This window comes from Oncorhynchus clarkii, chromosome 1 (genome assembly GCF_045791955.1).
Source record: "Oncorhynchus clarkii lewisi isolate Uvic-CL-2024 chromosome 1, UVic_Ocla_1.0, whole genome shotgun sequence".
NCBI classification, from domain to species: Eukaryota; Metazoa; Chordata; class Actinopteri; order Salmoniformes; family Salmonidae; genus Oncorhynchus; species Oncorhynchus clarkii.
Window position 1 is genome coordinate 58,560,797 of NC_092147.1, and position 21,017 is coordinate 58,581,813.

General features: G+C 43.2%; 1 protein-coding gene across 32 annotated transcripts in view; it reads right to left on the reverse strand.

Annotated features, from left to right (window-relative positions):
* The window catches only part of LOC139409590 (LIM domain-binding protein 1-like), a 46,947-nt gene extending 30,711 nt beyond the window's left edge, over nucleotides 1-16,236 (reverse strand). For 3 of the 32 annotated variants that reach the window (XM_071154998.1, XM_071155132.1, XM_071155053.1), the window contains exons 1-5: nucleotides 16,074-16,209; nucleotides 14,649-14,696; nucleotides 14,239-14,288; nucleotides 13,537-13,568; nucleotides 10,275-10,376 (exon numbers count right to left, since the gene is read on the reverse strand). In XM_071154998.1, coding sequence (XP_071011099.1) covers nucleotides 10,275-10,302 — 28 coding nt within the window. In that variant the 5' untranslated portion in view covers nucleotides 10,303-10,376; nucleotides 13,537-13,568; nucleotides 14,239-14,288; nucleotides 14,649-14,696; nucleotides 16,074-16,209. Of the gene's footprint in view, nucleotides 1-10,274; nucleotides 10,377-10,478; nucleotides 10,563-10,855; nucleotides 10,985-13,536; nucleotides 13,569-14,238; nucleotides 14,289-14,648; nucleotides 14,722-16,073 lie in introns of those variants that run through there. The other 29 variants (XM_071155047.1, XM_071155122.1, XM_071155015.1 and 26 more) reach the window with 27 other exon arrangements.
* Between the last annotated feature and the right edge of the window lie 4,781 nt (nucleotides 16,237-21,017).

Here is a 21,017-nt window from a genome sequence, read left to right on the forward strand (position 1 = left end):
GATAAGAGGAGAGAGCAGTGGGCGAGAGTTAAGAGAGTTAAGATTGCGACGACACTTGACCATCTTGGTAGGGGCTGGAGGAGAGCGAGACGGAAAAGGAAACTAAGTAGTGATCAAAGACCTGGAGGGGGGGTTGCAGTGAGATTAGTACGCGAACAGCATATAGTAAAGTGGCCTGCCTTGAGTGGGAGGGGACTGGGAAATAAATTAATTGAACGTAGACGTCGGGAGGTTGAAGTCGCCCAGTACTATGAGTGGCGAATCATCGTCAGGAAATTAGCTTATCAAGGTGTCAAGCTGATTGAGGAACTCTAATGGCACCTGGTGGGCGATAGATGACAACAATGTTAAGCCTGAGTGGACAAGTGACCATGACAACATGGAATTCAAATGAGATGGACATGAGGGGAGGAAAAGAGAAAATCTCCACTTAGAAGAAATTAGTATCCCTATGCCACCATGACAACCAGATGCTCTCAGACTATGAGAGAACACATAGTAAGATGAAGAGAGAGCAGCTGGAGTAGGAGTGTTTTTGTGGGGTGACCATGTCTCCGTCAGGGCCAAAAAGTCTCTTTTGATGAATAGCGGAGCTGATTTGGTGTGAAATGCTGTATCTAGAAACAATTTATCCTTGATTGCAATGTTTGTTTGTTTTTTCCTTCCAGCGTTTCAATTAGCTCAGGAAGTACAATGCAAAACATCTTTGTGGGAATATGTGTTAAAATGTCGCACAGTAAGTGGATCCTTTGTATTTGTAAAGTTATTTCGTGGCGATATGAAAGTAGAGTTTGAGGTTAATCACGCTGTGATTATTAATGGTTACAGAGCGTCGGGACAGCTGTACACATTTCCCCTCTGTGTTTAACCCCCTCGAGTCGATTGACACACTGGTGTATCAATCTAAGTAACATATTACAGCTAGAGATAGTGTTTTTTTTTGCATTGGATGTGTCTCAATCCTCTGCATCCGCCGATGTCGTGAAAGGTGACAGAGCTAGAGCAGTGTTGGACAGACCTTGAGACATCCTGAAAAATCGTTATTCTCACGAAAACATCTGTAGCATCTGAACGGTTTGACCTACAGAACTATTATGACCATTCCATTGACAGGGGAGACTCACAAACACGATGTTGGTCACAGTTTTGCTCTCGAACCCCCACAAGTGTCGGGACTCTGAAGTCTGCACCGTCGATGTGTCAACTTCAGTTTGTAGCATCCGAACCGTTTGGGCTACAAACTAACGTGACCCCAATCGTGAAAAGGGTAGATTCTCTGTTTTGCTCTTACTCGTCTGAAGGTAAAACGGTATCGGTTTAAACCTTGATCCTTATGATTTATTTCTTGACTGTCTTTTTTTTTTGCCATTTATATGTTATTTAATGCATTTCTCTGGGCTATAGTAGTAAAGGCCAAATTCAATATTTTCTCAAATGTTTTTATATATTTTTGGGGGGGGTCCTAAAAGGCAGGCACTAGATGGCAAACAGGGCTCCGTCTTAGTACACACTCACTCATGACCAGTGATCACTAATCTGTGTTAACCCAACCCAATCCACCCAATCTCTACTCTTTGGTGGACTGGTCAGGGAGGGAGGAAAGGTGGGAAGAAAGCTAGGAAGGAAGAAAGTTAGGAGGGATGGAAGGAGAGGGGGGAATGTAAGGAGCAGAGGAAAGTATATATTTTTCTTGTATTAATGAAACAAGAATGAGAATCCCACTACTAGCCTAATTCCCAGCCTGTTGTTTGTTCCATATGAGAGGCAGTCACGCCTCACTAATTGTTGCCTTCTGAAGAGGTAGGTAGAGGTAGGGGTGGAGAGGTAGAGCGAGAGACTTGTGAAAAAGCATCCCCCTCTACTGGACCAGATGAAAAACAGCTTCTCTCTTTTGTCTGTGGAACTCAATAATAGACTGTGTGATCTGATACGGTGCCTTCAATAAGTATTCAACCCCTTTATTATGATAAGCCTAAATAAGTGCAGGAGTAAAGATTTGCTTAACATGTCACGTAATAAGTTGCATAGACTTGCTCTGTGTACATGATGTATGAATGACTACCTCATCTCTGTACCCCACACATACAATGATCTATCAGGTCCCTCAGTCTAGCAGTGAATTTCAAACATAGGTTCAACCATAAAGACCAGGAAGGTTTCCAATGCCTCGCAAAGAAGGGAACCTATAAGTAGATGGGTAAAAAAAAAGCAGACATTGAATATGTCACACCCTGATCTGTTTCACCTGTCTTTGTGCTTGTCTCCTCCCCCCTCCAGGTGTCACCCATCTTCCCCCCCAGTGTATTTATACATGTGTTCTCTGTCTGTTGCCCGTTTGTTTTGTTTGTCAAGCCTACCAGCGTTTTTCCCCTTGATCCTGACTTTTTCTAGTTCTTGTTTTCCCGGTTTTGACCATTCTTTCTGCCCTGAGCTTTCCTGCCATCCTGTACCTTGTCCCACCACACTGGATTACTGACCTCTGCCTGCCCGCAACCTGTCGTTTTGCCTGCCCCCTGTTCTAATAATACACTTTTGTTACTTCGACACTGTCTGCATCTGGGTCTTTCCTAAAATGTGATAGAATATCCCTTTAAGCATGGTGAAGTTATATACACCTAGTCACTACAAAGAAACAGGCGTCCCTTCCTAACTCAGTTGCCAGAGAGGAAGGAAACTGCTCAGGGATTTCACCATGAGGCTAATGGTGACTTTAAAACAGTTAGTCTTGGATTAATTACATTATAATTTAGGTTATTATTGTGGAGTAACTACAGAGTGAAAAGGAAGAAAGCCTGTACAGAATAAAAATATTCCAAAACATGCATCCTGTATGCAATAAGGCACTAAAGTAAAACTGTAAAAAAATGTTGCAAAGAAATGTACTTTATGTCCTGAATACAAGAGTACCACTTCATATTTTCAAGCATGGTGGGGGCTGCATCATTTTATGGGTATGCTGGTCATTGGCAATGGATTTTTTTTAGGATACACATAAATGGAATAGAGCTAACTAAGCATTGACAAAATCCTAAAGGAAAACGTTGTTCAGTCTGCTTTCCAATAGACACTGGGAGACAAATTCAACTTTTAGCAGAACAATAACCTAAAACGCTTTGCCAAATATACACTGGAGTTGTTTACCAATATGGCATTGAATGTTCCTGAATGGCCTACTTACAGTTTTGACTTAAATCGGCTTGAACGTCTATGGTAAGACTTCAAAATGTCTGTCTAGCAATGATCAACAGCCAACTAATAATAATGCACATATTGTACAATCCAGGTGTGCAAAGCTCTTAGAGGCTTATCCATAAAAACTCACTGCTGTAGTCGTTGCCAAAGGTTATTGTAACATGTATTGACTCAGGGGTGTGAATACTTATGTAAATTATATTTCTTTATTTCATTTTCAAATAGGGCTGTCCCCGACAAAAAAATCTTGGTCGACAGAGTCATCTATCGACCAATCGTTTGGTCGAAATGTTTCAACTTATTTTTCCACATATAGACACATCCTATGTGTTTTAATCAAATCAACTATATGCCCTGAGCTAGTCTGATGCTTTAAGCGCACTGTTTGATGAAAAAAATGAAGACGCACAAATAACTAGAGGGACGCAATTGATTTGCTTGTGCCTGGCCAGTGCCAGACTTACTGATCTCTCTCTCTCTCTCTCCCCTATTCCCTCAACCCTTGCTCTTTCAACGTGACACATGTATGCATCGCATGCCCAATAGGGCCTGATTTATAGCATATCATAATCACATTAATAAATTGGTTATAACACACTCCGAACACCAACAGATGAAGAGGACGCCACGAATAAACAGAAAAGGCTAAAAAACAGTCGCATGCAATTGCCGACATGGAACGGTTTATTTATGTGTTAAGGCTAATTATTCAAGAGTCGCTTTATTTATTTATTTTTTACTAAAATGCTTAATTGCAATTCAAATCATGAATGGCTCATATGAAGTTGCAATACTAAGCCTGCTAATGATAATGACATTACTTATTATTATAATGAGGATCATAATAATAACAATAAGGAGATCAAAAAAAAGAAGGGTTAATATTAATATAAATATACACTATCATTCCAAAGATTGGGGTCACTTAGAAATGTCCTTGATTTTGAAAGAAAAGCAATTTTTTTGGTCCATCAAATTGATCCCAAATACTGTGTTGTAAATTGTAAATTACTATTTGTGGCTGGAAACGGCAGATTCTTTATGGAATATCTACATAGGCGTACAGAGGCCCATTATCAGCAACCAACACTCCTATGTTCCAATGGCACGTTGTGTTAGCTAATCCAAGTTCATAATTTTAAAAGGCTAATTTATCATTAGAAAACCCATTTGCAATTATGTTAGCACTGCTGAAAACTGTTGTTCAGATTAAAGAAGCAATAAAACTGGCTTTCTTTAGACTACTTGAGTATCTGGAGCATCAGCATTTGTGGGTTCGATAACAGGCTAAAAATAGCTAGAAACAAAAAACTTTCTTCTGAAACTCGTCAGTATATTCTTGTTCTGAGAAATTAAGGCTATTCCATGCGAGAAATTGCCAAGAAACTGAAAATCTCATACAAACGCTCTGTACTACTCCCTTCAAAGAACAGTGCAAACTGGCTCTAACCAGAATAGAAAGAGGAGTGGGAGGCCCCGGTGCACAACTGAGTAAGAGGACAAGTACATTAGTGCCTAGTATGAGAAACAGACGCCTCACAAGTCCTCGACTGGCAGCTTCATTAAATAGTACCCGTAAAACACCAGTCTCAAAGTCAACAGTGAAGAGGCAACTCCGGGATGCAGGCCTTCTAGGCAGTTCAATTTGATGTTATTTTAACGGACAAAAAAAAAAGTGCTTTTCTTTCAAAAACAAGGACATTTCTAAGTGACCCAAAACTTTTGAACGGTAGTGTAGTAATTTTTCATACAGATGTCTTGCACCCCATTATATGTCCTGCCCCACATTATATATATTTTTTGCTCGACTAACGAAATCTCGGTCAACCAACAGCCCATCAACAAAACAATCGACTAAATGGGGATAGCTCTATTTTCAAATTAGCAAAAAAATTAATTTATTTTTTTAATTCACTTTGTTATCATTAGGGAATTGTGTGTAGATTGGTGGAAAAAAATGCACTTTCCAAGAACTGTACATCACTGGTGAATAAAAGTCACATCAGGCTGAGAATGTAGAATACTGTAGACACACACACACAGCTTGCCCTTTCTGTGGTTCTTTGCTGGGATTATCTCAGAGACCGAGGAAGACACAAACAATATGGTTGTACGTGTGCGTGCATGCAAGTGTGCACGTGTTTGTGTGTTTGCGGGAGTGTGTGTGTGCAAGCTTGCGCCCGTGCATGAGCGAGTTCTTGGAAACAGCAGGACAATGTGCTGGTATGCCAGCACATCCTGTTAAAGCCAGTAATCCCTATGCCCTCCACTGTGCCATTGTGTGTTCAGTACAATAGACGGGTTGACTAAGTACGTCACGGAAATGATGTGCGTGCATAGACATGGCCAGGTAGAGTACATTGATATGAATCAGATAGCTAGCAATAATGACAAGAAGCTACCATGTGGGGAATTGTAGGTGGCTCGTCTCAGCTCGTTCCATCTTGTTCCTGATGCCATTTTTTGTTTTGACTGATGCCATGTCTATGCTAATATGGCTAACATTCCCTACCGAGCTAACCAAAACTGTAATAATGTATTTGAAAGACAACAAGTGCTCGTTGTGCAAATGTATTTATGTTTTCAATAAACATTTCGAGAAGAAATAGTCGACATGTTGTCAAAAGTCTAAGCCAACCCTGTCTGTTTAACTCCATAGTTAAGCACACGTTGGTTATGTTGCTAAACAGTGTCTATAGGGGGCACTAAATATATATAAAATGATGTGGACACGCCTTCAAATTTTGGGATTCGGCTATTTCAGCCACACCCTTTGCTGACAAGTGTACAAACTCGAGCACACTGCCGTACAATCTCCATTGACAAACATTGGCAGTACAATGGCCTCACTGAAGAGTTCAGTGACTTTCAACGTGGCACCGTCATAGGATGCAACCTTTCCAACAAGTCATATTTCTGCCCTGCTCGACCTGCATTGGCCAACTGTAAGTGCTGTTAGCGCTTAAAAATAGTCTGTCCTCAGTTGCAACACTTACTACTAGGTTCAAAACTGCCTCTGGAAGCAATGTCAGCACAAGAACTGTTCGCCTGGAGCGTCATGAAAAGGATTTCCAAGGTCAAGCAGCTGCACACAAGCCTAAGATCAACATGAGCAATGCCAAACGTTGGCTAGTGTGGTGTAAAGCTCGCCACCGTCGGACTCTGGAGCAGTGGAAACGCATTCTCTGGAATGATGAATCACGCTTCACCATCTGGCAGTCCGACGGACGAATCTGGGTTTGGCGGATGCCAGGAGAACGCTACCTGCCCCAATGCATAGTGCCGACTGTAAAGTTTGGTGGAGGAATAATGGTCTGGGGCTGTTTTTCATGGTTCAGGCTAGGCCCCTTAGTTCCAGTGAAGGAAATCTAAATTGTATACAATGACATTCTAGACGATTCTGTGCTTCCAACTTTGTGGCAACAGCTTGGGAAAGGCCCTTTCCTGTTTCAGCATACATAACAATGCCCTGTGCACAAAGCGAGGCCCATACAGAAATGGTTTGTCTAGATCGGTGTGGAAGAACTTGACTGACCTGCACAGAGCCCTGACCTCAATCCCATCAAACATCATTGGGATGAATTGGAAAGCCAACTGCGAGCCAGGCCTAATCGCCCAACATCAGTGTCTGACCTCATTAATGCTTTTGTGGATGAATGGAAGCAAGTCCCCGCAGCAATGTTCCATCATCTAGAGGAAAGCCTTCCCAGAAGAGTGGAGGCTACTTTTGCAGCAAAGGGGGGAACAACACCATATTAATTCCCATGATTTTGGAATGAGATGTTAGATGAGCAGGTGTCCACATACCTTTGGCAATGTAGTGTATTTTAGAAATCATGTCACGCATGAAACGGATGCTTTGGCGTCCTCTTGTGATCGTCCTGAATATCTACTTACTGTGCTCTGCTTCATCAAACCATCTAGATCATATCAGAATGCTCAATATAACTTAGTTGTATTCAACTGGAATGCTGATGGAATTTACAACCTTGAATGCCCTATGGAAAACTCACAGTGAAGCTCAGACGGCCCAGGTTCAAACCCAGACAGACCTCGCTGAAAAGGGGGCCCACTGTAGTCTCATTCACAAGTCTAACCTTTACCCTAGAAGCCTGACGCATGTGTCTTGTCTTACATCACCCCATCTACTCAAGACTCTGCTCTCTGTGTTTCCTGTAAAAGGTTAGGCAGAGCTGATGATGGACGCCACTGTGTGCTTCACTGGCCAACAGGCTTTCAGCTACACAGATCTGGGGGATGAGTATTAGTATGGCGTACAATGGAAAAGGTTTTTTAATGCGAATCGAAAATTGGCATTTGTTATTGGGATTAGTGTTTGTTATTGATATTTCAGGTTAGTCCTTGTTTGTCGACTTTCTTCCAATTGGTGCCTATTGATCATGACCCTGCTGTAAGATGACAACATGTCCCCTCCAATAGCGGTGTTGACTTGACAGGCCAGCAGGGTTAAGGCAAATTCCATGAAGCAATTAATGATCGATTGAATTAAAGATGATGTGTCCGTTCATTAATGACATTTGAATTCACTTCCTGAAGGGACGGACGTTGACTCCCACGCCCTGGTAGGCATCATGCTTGTTCTGAATAGAGTGATTCAGACTTGTACTTGCAAATGAAAACGGACCCTGATAAAGATACTGAGATGAGATAAGTGAATGAGGTGAACTGTACAAAAAGTCACTGATAATTTCTCTCAACAAGCAAAGACCATATGTATACACTTCTCTCTCATACACACGCAATCACACACACACACACCCCGTGAATCTATCTTTTAAACGTCTCCAGGTTTTAGGTCTCAGAGAAACAGCATAGTTGGAGTGTGTCCGCTTTGTTTGTCCACTTATGATGGAAAAGTAAAAAATGAAGATGAACAAAGCGATTTAAGCTCAGACTTAGTTACCGTTATATAACCCCTTAGTTACATACAAACGGTTCTCAAAACACAAGCCCGTCAGGATTGTCATAGCTGCTCACTGGTTGCGATAGCAACAAGGAGGCCAACAGAACGGCAAACAAAGCAAGTAGTTAGAAGCTGAAAGAGGGAGACAATGGGGACGAAAAAGAGTGAGAGCCTATATATCTACTCTGTCCCTTCTACTGAGTCTATATGGGGTAGCAGGGGTTGTTGAGGCCGGGCACAATCATGGGCATGCCGAGTAACCGTCCCCGCACGCACAAACATGATCCACTGAGATGGAATTTAAAAGCACAGCAAATAGTTGCTGTCTCTTTGCTTGTATTACTCACCATAGGCTGCCTATCCTTCAGTGCTAAACCACATACCTCACTGGCTAATTATAAAATAAAGCTATGCAATGCTAGAAGGATGTTGTTGTTCATCTTTTTGTGCTCTTCTTCTCACCTATTCCTCACAACAAAGCTTTCTCTGAACAGTGGAAGGATTGTGTTCTACTGAGTGACTTTGTTTACCTGCCATCTCATTTTCAACCATGTAGAAAACCCCATTTCTCATTCCTCCTCTCCTCTCTCCAGTCAGTGGCTCATGCCAACTTTGCTCTGCTCTCCTCTCTCCTTGCGGCACGTGACATCACATCGAAAGCTGTCTGTATCCCTTTCTCTTCTCTCTGCATCCCTCTCTCCTCTGCATCCCCCCTCTCCTCTCTTCATCCCCCTCTCCTCTCTGTATCCCCCTCTCCTCTCTGTATCCCCCCTCTCCTCTCTGTATCCCCCCCTCTCCTCTCTGCATCCCCCCCTCCCCCCTCCTCCATCCCCCCCTCTCCTCTCTGTATCCCCCCTCTCCTCTCTGCATCCCCCCCTCTCCTCTCTGCATCCCCCCCTCTCCTCTCTGCATCCCCCCCTCTCCATTCCCCCCTCTCCTCTCTGCATCCCCCCTCTCCTCTCTGTATCCCCCTCTCCTCTCTGCATCCCCCTCTCCATCCCCCCTCTCCTCTCTGCATCCCCCCCTCTCCTCATCCCCCTCTCCGTTCCTCTCATCATCCCTCTTCTTACTGCATTCTTTCTGACGGGAGGGGACAGTGAAAATGGGAGAGTGGTATCAGTCAGCAGAGGCAGTACCAATCTATCGGGGAAAGAGTGGATCGGTTCACTCCCCCTGTCTGCCATCTTAGTTCTGCGTCAAGTCCTTTTCCCTTCAATCAAGGAGGCAGACCATGTGACATTCTGCATGAGCTGGTGCCACCGATGGCGAAAGAGAGTGAGAAAGCGAGAGAGACAAGAGGGAGTGAGTGGGAGAGGTAAAGAGAGGAGAGTGGTAGAGGAAGAGACATGAGAGGGGAAAGAGCAGCTTGCATGTGTGTGTGCATGTGCGAGAGAGTGTGCGGGGGGGGGATAATTTAGCACACGTGCGTTCTATTTTTACCAGGCTGTGATTACCTCCACCATGATAGAGCAGTGAGATCTGTCTTGCAGTACTTACAGATCAGACTCTCACGGACTGTTAGGACGTAGTCATGTCAGTTTTCCACAGCACAGCCCACACTCAGTCTTACACAGAGCCACACACACACACACACACACACACACACACACACACACACACACACACACACACACACACACACACACAGAGGGGGAGGATCCATCAGTGCAACATCAAACAGGAATGTAAACAAACTAGCTTTCAAACAGGACCACTGAGTTACTGTGTGTCCCCTCTTAATCACTTTCTTTCACTCTCTCACTTTCTTTCCCTCAGTCTCTCCTCCTCGACCCACCCCCACCTCCCTCCATAAGGAACATGATTGTTCTGTGGGCGCAGGAGCGCTTCACTGGCCTAAACTTGTCCCAGCAAGAAAACATTGCTCCCAAGTTGTTTACAATCTTTACCTCATTCAACATGGGGGAAAGCCACATATGTGTGCAGATGTGAGTTAGCAATAGCTAGTAAGTTGTTGTGCAGTCTCCTTGAGATACAGTATAAAGTACCCTGAATATTGAGTCAGGAAAAAAACACTGTAAACCAGTTGGACTTTTTTTTAACAGTACATTCTAAACAAATATGTGGATACCATCAAACCTTTACAGCAGCAAAGACACGAGAGGTCACATGAGAGAGAGATAGAGATGGGTGGACTTACCTGGGCAAGCGCAGCCTCCAACAGACATCTTCTCACATGTTGTAGGTCTCTGCTCTGCTGGAAACAGCTGCCTTCAGTCCTCCCTCCGTACGCATGGACACACTGGACACGTGCAAAGAGAAAGAAACAAGGAGAAGAGTGTGAAAAAAAGGTGTAGAACAACAGGGAATATAATGAAACAAAACTGGATCGGAACTCCCTCACTTTCTCTCGCTGTCTCTCTCTCTGAGAATCAGGAAGTAGGAAATAGAGTGCACTGGTTGGTTCATTAATATGCAAATTGCAACACTGGTGGGCGGAGAAAGATATGAGAGAGAAGGAGACAAACCATAGGTCTCTTGAAATGGCTTATTGTGGCAAACGTATCAGTGCTTGTACAGAGCAACAACATGATTATACAGGGCAACAGACGGGGAAATCTCCTGTTTTTTGTTCTAAATGTATGATGTCACGCAGAGGCTATGTGCTTTGCAAACATTGATCAGCCAGTGCCGGCTCTCGTATTTAATTGGTGGCCTTGATGTGCAGTTCATTGATTTGAGCGTCCATTTGTAATGTTCATTCGTGTAAATAGGAATAACCTCAAAAACACTCCCTCTCACTCTCTCCCTTGTCCTCCCTCTGTTTTGCATCCGTGTGTAGAACAGCAGTGTTAATCACTACAGTCAGCATCGATTAAAAATGCAAAGCCCTCCTGGAGCACTGCGACACTGGAGACCAAGGGAGACACACAGACACACACAGTGGGAGAAGCTATAAGAGGACGGACTCGTTGTAACGGCTGGAATGGAATCAATGGACCGGAGGCAAACATGTGGTTTCCATATTTTTTTTGTGTTTAATACAGTTCCATTAATTCCATTCCAGCCTTTACAATGAGCCCGTCCTCCTACAGCTCTTCCGACCAGCCTCCTCTGACACACACACAAACACACATGCACGCTACCGTTCAAAAGTTGAGTAACTTAGAACTGTCCTTGTTTTTGAGAGAAAATAAAAAAACTCATACAACGCTGTGTTCTACTCCCTTCACAGAACAGCGCAAACGGGCTCTAACCAGAATAGAAATAGGAGTGGGAGGCCCCGGTGCACAACTGGACAAGACGACAAGTACATGAGTGTGCTGATGCTGATGCTCCAGATACTCAACTAGTCTAAAGAAAGACCCGTTTTATTGCTTCTTTAAATCAGACCAACAGTTTTCAGCAGTGCTAACATAATTGCAAAAGGGTTTTCTAATGATCAATTAGCCTTTTAAACTAGCTAATTGGATTAGCTAACACAACGTGCCATTGGAACACAGGAGTGAGTAATGGTTGTTGATAATGGGCCTCTGTACACATTTTTTTTTAATCTGACGTTTCCAGCTACAAATAGTAATTTACAACATTAACCATGTCTACACTGTATTTCTGATCAATTTGATGTTACTTTAAAAATTGACAAAACTAATCAGTTATCTTTCAAAAACAAGGCCATTTCTAAGTGACCCCAAACTTTTGAACGGTAGTGTATACAGTTGAAGTCGGGAAGTTTACATACACCGTAGCCAAATACATTTAAACTCAGTTTTTCACAATTCCTGACATTTAATCCTAGTAAAAATTCCATTTTAGGTCAGTATGGATCACCACTTTATTTTAAGAATGTGAAATGTCAGAATAATAGTAGAGAGAATGATTTATTTCAGCTTTTATTTCATTCATCACATTCCCAGTGGGTCAGGAGTTTACATACACTCAATTAGTATTTGGTAGCATTGCCTTTAAATTGTTTAACTTGGGTCAAACGTTTTGGGTAGAATTCCACAAGCTTCCCCCAATAAGTTGGGTGAATTTTGGCCCATTCCCCTGACAGAGCTGGTGTAACCGAGTCAGGTTAGTAAGCCTCCTTCCTCGCACACATTTTTTTCAGTTTCAGCCCACAAATGTTCTATGGGATTGAGGTCAAGGCTTTGTGATGGCCACTCCAATACCTTGACTTTGTTGTCCTTAAGCCATTTTGCCACAACTTTGGAAGTATGCTTGGGGTCATTGTGCATTTGGAAGATCCATTTGCGACCAAGCTTTAACTTCCTGACTGATGTCTTGAGATGTTGCTTCAATATATCCACATAATTTTCTTTCCTCATGATGCCATCTATTTTGTGAAGTGCACCAGTCCCTCCTGCAGCAAAGCACCCTCACAACATGATGCTTCCACCCCTGTGCTTCACGGTTGGGATGGTGTTCTTCAGCTTGCACGCCTCCCCTTTTTTCCTCCAAACATAACGATTGTCGTTATGCCCAAACAGTTCTATTTTTGTTTCATCAGACCAGAGGGCATTTCTCTAAAAACGATCTTTGTCCCCATGTGCAGTTGCAAACCGTAGTCTGGCTTTTTTATGGTGGTTTTGGAGTAGTGGCTTCTTCTTTCCTGAGCTGTATGACGGCTGCGTGGTCCCATGGGGTTTATACTTCTGTACTATTGTTTGTACAGATGAATGTGGTACCTTCAGGCGTTTGGAAATTGCTCCCAAGGATGAACCAGACTTGTGGATGTCTACAATTTTTTTTCTGAGGTCTTGGCTGATTTATTTTGATTTTCCCATGATGTCAAGCAAAGAGGCACTGAGTTTGAAGGTAGGCCTTGAAATACATCCACAGGTACACCTCCAATTGACTCAAATTAGCCTCAGAAGCTTCTAAAGCCATGACATAATTTTCTGGAATTTTCCAAGCTGTTTAAAAGGCACAGTCAACTTAGTGTATTGTAAACTTCTGACCCACTGGAATAGTGATACAGTGAATTATAAGTCAAATAATCTGTCTGTAAACAGTTGTTGGAAAAAATACTTCTGTCATGCACAAAGTAGATGTCCTAACCGGCTTGCCAAAACAAGAGTTTGTTGACAAGAAATAAATTAATAACACACACACCAGGTCGCAGTTATTAATGAGAACTTGTTCTCAACGAGCTTACCTGGTTAAATAAAGGTGAAATAAAAAATAGAAAATGCACACACACGCTAGCGCTCTCGTCTCTTTAGCCTCCCCTCTCCATCAAGCATGTCTGCTCTCTAACCCCAATATTCTTACAGTCCACCACACACACGTGCACAGACAGACAAAAAGACACACACACACACTCCTCTGAGCCCCATGTCTACTCTTCCTTCGCTCCACTACATAATATCTTAGGAACATCAAGAATGGTGAGGAGAGAATATTAACACACACACACACACACACACACACTCGCAGTGACACACACATATACTCACAGGAGTGGGGCTCCTCTTCACAAGCTACAGCTCTTTGTTATCCGTCAGTCAGGATCAATGCGTTGAGTAAACACAACAACCATTTTACAAAAATGTCAAGTGGGACACGACATTCTCTACAAACTATCAAGCGCCATGTCGATGAGCAAGCCATCAGAGCTGAATGTCATACATGCTGTTAGACACATTTCTGAGGAACTATCGCCACCCTCCCTGAGGCCTTTACTGTCAGTCCTCACATCTCTCGCTCTTAGATCTCTCTACTCTGTTTCCTCTCTCAGTCTAGCCAGACCAAAACAGAATTATCTCAGCTGGCAGTAGAACTCTTGTTTTTGAAATGGCGAACTGAGAACAAAGGCAGATATGGGTATTTTCACACACACACACACACACACACACACACACACACACACACACACACACACACACACACACACACACACACACACACACACACACACACACACACACACACACACACACACACACACACACACACACAGAGTGTTTGTGTGTCTGTATGTGTGTTTTTGTTTGCATGTACAGTACGTCTGTGTGTCTGTCTCCACTGCAGCTTTGGAGAAATGGCTCCTGTTTATATACCAGGTAGGCTTTAAGCCTAGAGATATACACTTCACCACTGACTGCACAAACAGGCAATGTTGATCACACCGGTGCTCACACTCACACACTGTCACTCACCCTCCGAAGCAGCTTCTCTGAAAACAAAGATGGTGTCGCTCTGTCTTTCTCTGTCATAAGGCATGCAGCAACAGCACAACAGTAATGTCAGAGGAGGAGTCAAGTACTTGCACAAACACAACTGAATGAGAGGCATCACACCTCATCACAGAGGCATCACACAACATGTGAAGAACATGTTGACCTCTGGAGGTAAACAAACAGTCATCATGAACATTACATGTTACACACACAAAATAAGGACTTTGGCATAATCTAGCCTGAGGGGCATGACATCCATCTCGGGTGAGGTCAAAAAAAAAAAAAAAAAAACACACAAAAAAATCTTTACCTCTCCTCTTTGTCGGTCTGTCGACTTGGCACCTCACTACACAAACAGGCACATGTACACACACGCCATCCATGCTTACCTTCCCCCCCCCTCCTTTTGTCTCCTCCAGTCTTCTGTCCTTGGCTGGCTGTAGAAACACCAGAGTCAGTTCACTATAACATCCACCAGGTCAACCGCAAAGACAAATAGACCGCCAGAAAAAGAGAGAGAGAGTGAAACAGAGAGATGAAATGGATCGCGGAGATGATGAGGAGGGATGGAGACAGCTAGCTCTCCGATGGTATAAATATGACGCAGAGGCAGCAGCCAGAGTCACTTCTTTCCTCTCCTCTCCTCCACCCCATCCCTCCATACCCATGAGAGAGAGGGCACTGTATCCATGGCAACTACAGAGCAGCAGTAAGCGGTGGTTACTGAGCTCGCTGGGGCACAGCAGTGTTCTCTCCCAGCCCCCCCCCCCTCCCAACACACACACACACACACACACTCTCTCCCTCTCTCTTTAATGAGCACGCTATCTCAGTCTGTTCCTGACATGCACACAGCCTGTGTGATTCCCTCTAGTCCTCCAGAGCAGCAGTGGATGTCCTAATGATGACAGACTACCACACTACAAGGGGACCTAATTTAGGGTCCCCCTCCCTCCATCTGCCCTTCTCAGCTTCTGAATAAGTTTTGGTGAGGTATGTAATCTCTGGAAAGAGGCTGGTCTTTGCCAATAATGCAATGCCACCTCAAGCCACCACCAAAATGGCAGTTTTTTCTTTTTTTTTATCAATTGATGATGAGAAGGTGAAGGTCTTCAAGGGTCCAAAAAGTTGTGCAAAAGAACAAAACAAGAGACCCGGGGCAGAGGAACAAGTTAGAATTTTGGGCCTGTTCTGGTCCTGGGTCCAGTATTCGGGTTAGTGTACCATGAGGGTCCAAAATTCAACTTGTCCCTCCGGTCCAAGTCAGGTTGAGTTGTCTATTGTCATGGATCAGGTCTATGTTGTAGAGCTGATATATTCGAGTGGACCCTTCAGAACCTGACCGCAGCTTTGTATAGCTTACATAGTCTAGGACAAATTAGCTGAATAACATTTCATTTGTCACTCAGGTCCGATCTGGTCGGGTCTTTTTTTTATCATTCGGTTCGAGTAGAACAGCTCCAGTTCATGTCAGGTACAACTTTTTGGACCAGTGAAGAATTAGATTAGGCTATAGGCCTAGTAGTAGCCTAGCCTACCTTAACCATGCCTACTGTTGTTGATGTAAGCAAATGAATGATTCTCACAAAACCACATTTATTACTGTTTTACTACAGTACCTCTAGTGATCACCATCATCATTATCATTATCATTATGCGCACACAAATTGTACTATCGGACAAGGTATCCCCCTTTTCCTATTAGGCCTCTCTAGCTACACATACTTCATAGGTATGTCAGTTTTTTTTTTACATAAGCTAAGCTTTGACGATCATCACACAGTTGGCTACACTGATTCCATCCTAAAGCTTACCGTATTGCTTGCCAGTCAAAACAGTTCGTGCATATACAGTACTATTACTTTTTGTTGTTCGTTTTGGTCTTCGGCAGGGTTTTTTTCAGCTGTTCCAGCACACCAAAAATGTTCTTGAGGCAAGTCGAGTATCAGTAGCCGAAGTCTACGCCCCTTCGTCAGTGATTGGTCAACAGTACTACTCCTAACTAGAGTGGGAACATTAACTGTTTGTTGTCATTCAACGAGAGCTGACTAGTTTTCATGAAACATGTTTTGCACTTGAGAAAAACTACACCAAACGTCTTAGTTTTTATTTAATCTGTATTTTATTTATATTCAGTACGAGTCAACAGTTTGGACACACCTACTCATTCAAGAGTTTTAATTATTTTTTACTATTTTCTACATTATAGAATAACAGTGAAGACATCAAAACTGAAATAACACATATGGAATCATGTAGTAACCAAAAAAAGTGTTTATATTTTAGATTTTTCAAAGTAGCCACCCTGTCTTGATGACAGCTTTGCACACTCTTGGCATTCTCTCAACCAGCTTCACCTGGAATGCTTATCCAACAGTCTTGAAGGAGTTCTCACATATGTTGGCTGCTTTTCCTTCACTCTGCGGTCTGACTAATCCCAAGCCATCTCAATAGGGTTGAGATCAGGTGATTGTGGAGGCCAGGTCATCTGATATAGCACTTTCCTTCTTGGTCAAATAGCCCTTACACAGCCTGGAGGTGTGTTTGGTCATTGTCCTGTTGAAAAACAAATGATAGTCCCACTAAGTGCAAACCGGATGGGATGGCGTATCGCTGCAGAATGCTGTGGTAGCCATGCTGGTTAAGTGTGCCTTGAATTCTAAAAAAAAGCACAGACAGCATCACCAGCAAAGCATCCCCACACCCTCACACCTCTTCCTCCATGCTTCACTGTGGTAACCACACATGCAGAGATCATCTGTTCACCTACTCTGCGTCTTACAAAGACACGGCGGTTGGAACCAAAAATCTCAGATTTGGACTCAGACCAAAGGAAGATTTACACCAGTCTAATATCCATTGCTCGTGTATCTTGGCCCAATCAAGTCTCTTCTGAATAATAGGAAATGTGAATTATGAGCGTTGAAATGATGTGACTTGAACTCAAAATGTAATATTCCTGTAAAGGACGTGATAACATATCTTGGAATTAAAGTTTGCAAAGATCAAAAAGAAAAGGACAATTTAAATGTATCTCCTATTGTAGATGGGGAGGCAGCGTAGCCTAGTGGTTAGAGCGTTGGACTAGTAACCGAAAGGTTGCAAGCTGACAAGGTACAAATCTGTCGTTCTGCCCCTGAACAAGGCTGTTCCTAGGCTGTCATTGAAAATAAGAATTTGTTCTTAACTGACTTGCCTAGTTAAATAAAGGTAAAATAAAATTGTAAAGAGATTTAACTCGTAATTGTACCTTTATCCAAATCTGAAGGTTTGTCCAGATTAGTTTATACTTCCCTTGCCTTAGATGTTCCTTTGTCAGTAACTAAAATGGTTGATACACAATCATTTAAATTGATATGAAGAATAAACCTAATTGTTTAAGAGAATAGGTTGTATATAACACCCAAGGTGAGTGAGTGTTGAATGCTCTAGATTTTAAAACCTCTAACAGAATCTTTAAGATCAAAGAGATCCAAAATGATCGAAGAAATAATGATTGCATTTGGAATATATTCCCTAATTTAATATTCCAACAGGTCTGGAGCTCTTAGTCAAATGCAATTTTGATTTGGGTAAAATCACTATTAAACAGTCACTACAAAGATACAGTTGCTCGGTTGCTGGAGAGAAAGGAAACCGATCAGGGATTTCACCATAAGGCCAATGGTGACTTTAAAACAGTTAGAGTTTAATGGCTGTGATATGATCAAATGGAGGATTGATGAACAACATTCTAGTTCCACCACAATATTAACTTTATTGATAGAGTGAAAAGAAGGAAGCCTGTTCAGAATACAAATATCCCAAAACATGCATCTTGTTTGCAAGAAGGCACTAAAGTAATACTGCAAAAAATTTGGCAAAGCAATTAACATTTTGTCATGAATACTGTCACATCTGCTCCTGCTACGCCCTCTGGTGTTCATTACTCCCCCTGTACACTCTCTCTCTCTCTCCCTCTCCCTCTCTGTGTGATTGTGTGGTTGGAGACAGGTGTGCTGGAGTCAGAGCAGATCCCTACCAGCTGCAACTCGTTCCATAATCAAGGCCTCTACAAATACTCAGTCCTGCCACTACCTCTCTGCCATTTGTAATCTCTGCTCAGTCAGTTCATGATTCTAGCCATTTATGATTATTCAAGCTCCTGTTACTCTGCCTGGCCCTGTTTATCCTCTCATTGCAGTTACCGCTCTGGCTCCTGTTCCACATCTCACCACCTTGCTCTGGATTTTACTCCCTACCACTACCTTGGATTCCCCTCAGGACCTATTTACCCTGTTCTACTCGGCTAACTCCAACCTCAGTCTCCACACCTGTTTTAGCTGCAACTCATCCGAGCTTCCCGGAGCTGCTCTCCATATCTCCCTGTGTAACAATAAATATTTTGGTTCATTCATCCCTGTTTCCTCATCTGAGCCTGCTCTTGGGTTCCCATGTGTCACTCCACTTAACAAATAAAGTGTTTGGGTCAAATCCAATAAAACAAATACTGAGTACCAGTAACGACTGGGAAGTTTTTCAGGATAAAAAATACATGGCGCTAAGCACAGGCAAAATCTTAGAAAAAAATCTGGTTCAGTCTGCTTTCCACCAGACACTGGGAGTCTAATTCACCTTTCAGCAGGACAATAACCTAAAACACAAGTCCAAATATACATTGGCGTTGCTTACCAAGAAGACAATGTTCCTGAGTGACCGATTTACTGTTTTGACTTAAATCCATGTCACGTCTACTCCCGCTCCCCTCACTGGTGCTGGTTGTCGCCAGTTTATTCATCTTAATTACGCACACCTGCCAACTGGCAAGAGTCTTTACTGACATTTTTAACCTGTCCCTGACTAACACCATGTTTCAAGCAGACCACCATAGTCCCTGTGCCCAAGAACACTAAAGTAACCTGCCTAAATGACTACCGACCCATAGCACTCAAGAAGTCTGTAGCCATGAAGTGCTTTGAAAGACTGGTCATGGCTCACAACACCATTAACCCTGAAACCCTAGACCCACTCAATTTGCACACCACCCCAACAGATCCACAGCTGATGCAATCTCTATTGCACTCCACACTGCCCTTTCCCACCTGGACAAAAGGAACACCTATGTGAGAATACTATTCATTGACTACAGCTCAGCGTTCAACACCATAGTGCCATCAAAGCTCATCACTAAGCTAAGGACCCTGGGACTAAACACCTCCCTCTGCAACTGGATCCTGGACTTCCTGATGGGCCGCCCCCAGGTGATAAGGGTAAGCAACAACACATCCACCACGCTGATCCTTAACACGGGGGCCCCTCAGAGGTGCGTGCTCAGTCCCCTTCTGTTATCCCTGTTCACTCTTGACTGCATGGCCAGGCATGACTCCAACACCATCCTTAAGTTGGCCGATGACACAACAGTGGTAGGCCTGATCACCGACAACGACGAGACAGCCTATAGGGAGGAGGTCAGAGACCTAGCCGTGTGGTACCAGGACAACAACCTCTCCCTCAACGTGATCAAGACAAAGGAGATGATTGTGGACTACAAGACAAGGAGGACTGAGCACGCACCCATTCTCATTGACGGGGCTGAAGTGGAGTAGGTTGAGAGCTTCAAGAAACTCACCTGTATTCCATCACCTTCCTGATTACCTCCCCTATATCTGTCACTCCCTTTGTCTCTTTCCACAGGCTTTATTGATTCTGTTCCTGTGCATTATGTCTGTACCATACTCTTGTTTTGTTCCATGTTTCATTTATTATTAAATTCACTTCCTGTACTTGCTTCCTGACTCCTAGCGTACCTGTTACAATCCTGTTTGAAAATCTATGGCGCCTCCCGGGTGGTTAAGGGCGCTGTACTGCAGCGCCAGCTGTGCCATCAGAGTCCCTGGGTTCGCACCCAGGCTCTGTCGTAACCGGCCGCGACCGGGAGGTCCGTGGGGCGACGCACAATTGGCCTAGCGTCGTCCGGGTTAGGGAGGGATTGGTCGGTAGGGATCTCCTTGTCTCATCGCGCACCAGCGACTCCTGTGGCGGGCCGGGCGCAGTGCGCGCCAGCCAAGGTTGCCAGGTGCACGGTGTAGCCTCCGACACATTGGAGCGGCTGGCTTACGGGTTGGATACGCGCTGTGTTAAGAAGCAGTACGGCTGGTTGGGTTGTGTATCGGAGGACGCATGACATTCAGCCTTCGTCTCTCCCGAGCCCGTACGGGAGTTGTAGCAATGAGACAAGATAGTAGCTACTACAACAATTGGATACCACGAAATTGGGGAGAAAAAGGGGTAAAATTCAACAACAAAAAAACATCTATGGCAAGACCTGAAAATGGTTGTCGAGCAGTTATCAACAACCAATTTGACATAGAATGATTTTTCTTTAAGAATAATGGGCAAAAGTTGCACAATCCAGGTGTGAAAAGCTCTTATAGACTTAACCAGAAAGATTTAAAGCTGTAATCGCTGCCAAATGTGCATCTACAAAGTATTGACTCAGGGTGTGAATATTTATGTAAATGAGATATTTCTGTATTTCATTTTCAATAAATTTGCAAAATTGTCAACTACAAAAAAATCTTCATTTTGTCACTATGGGGTATTGTGTGTAAAAATCTATTTTATCCATTTTGATTTCAGACTGTAACAACAAAATGTGGAATAAGTCAAGAGCTGTGTTCGATTACCCATACTCACATACTGTATACTACACACATAATTATTAAGGTGTATATACTATATACAATTAGTGAATTTTAGTATACTGTAAACAAACAATA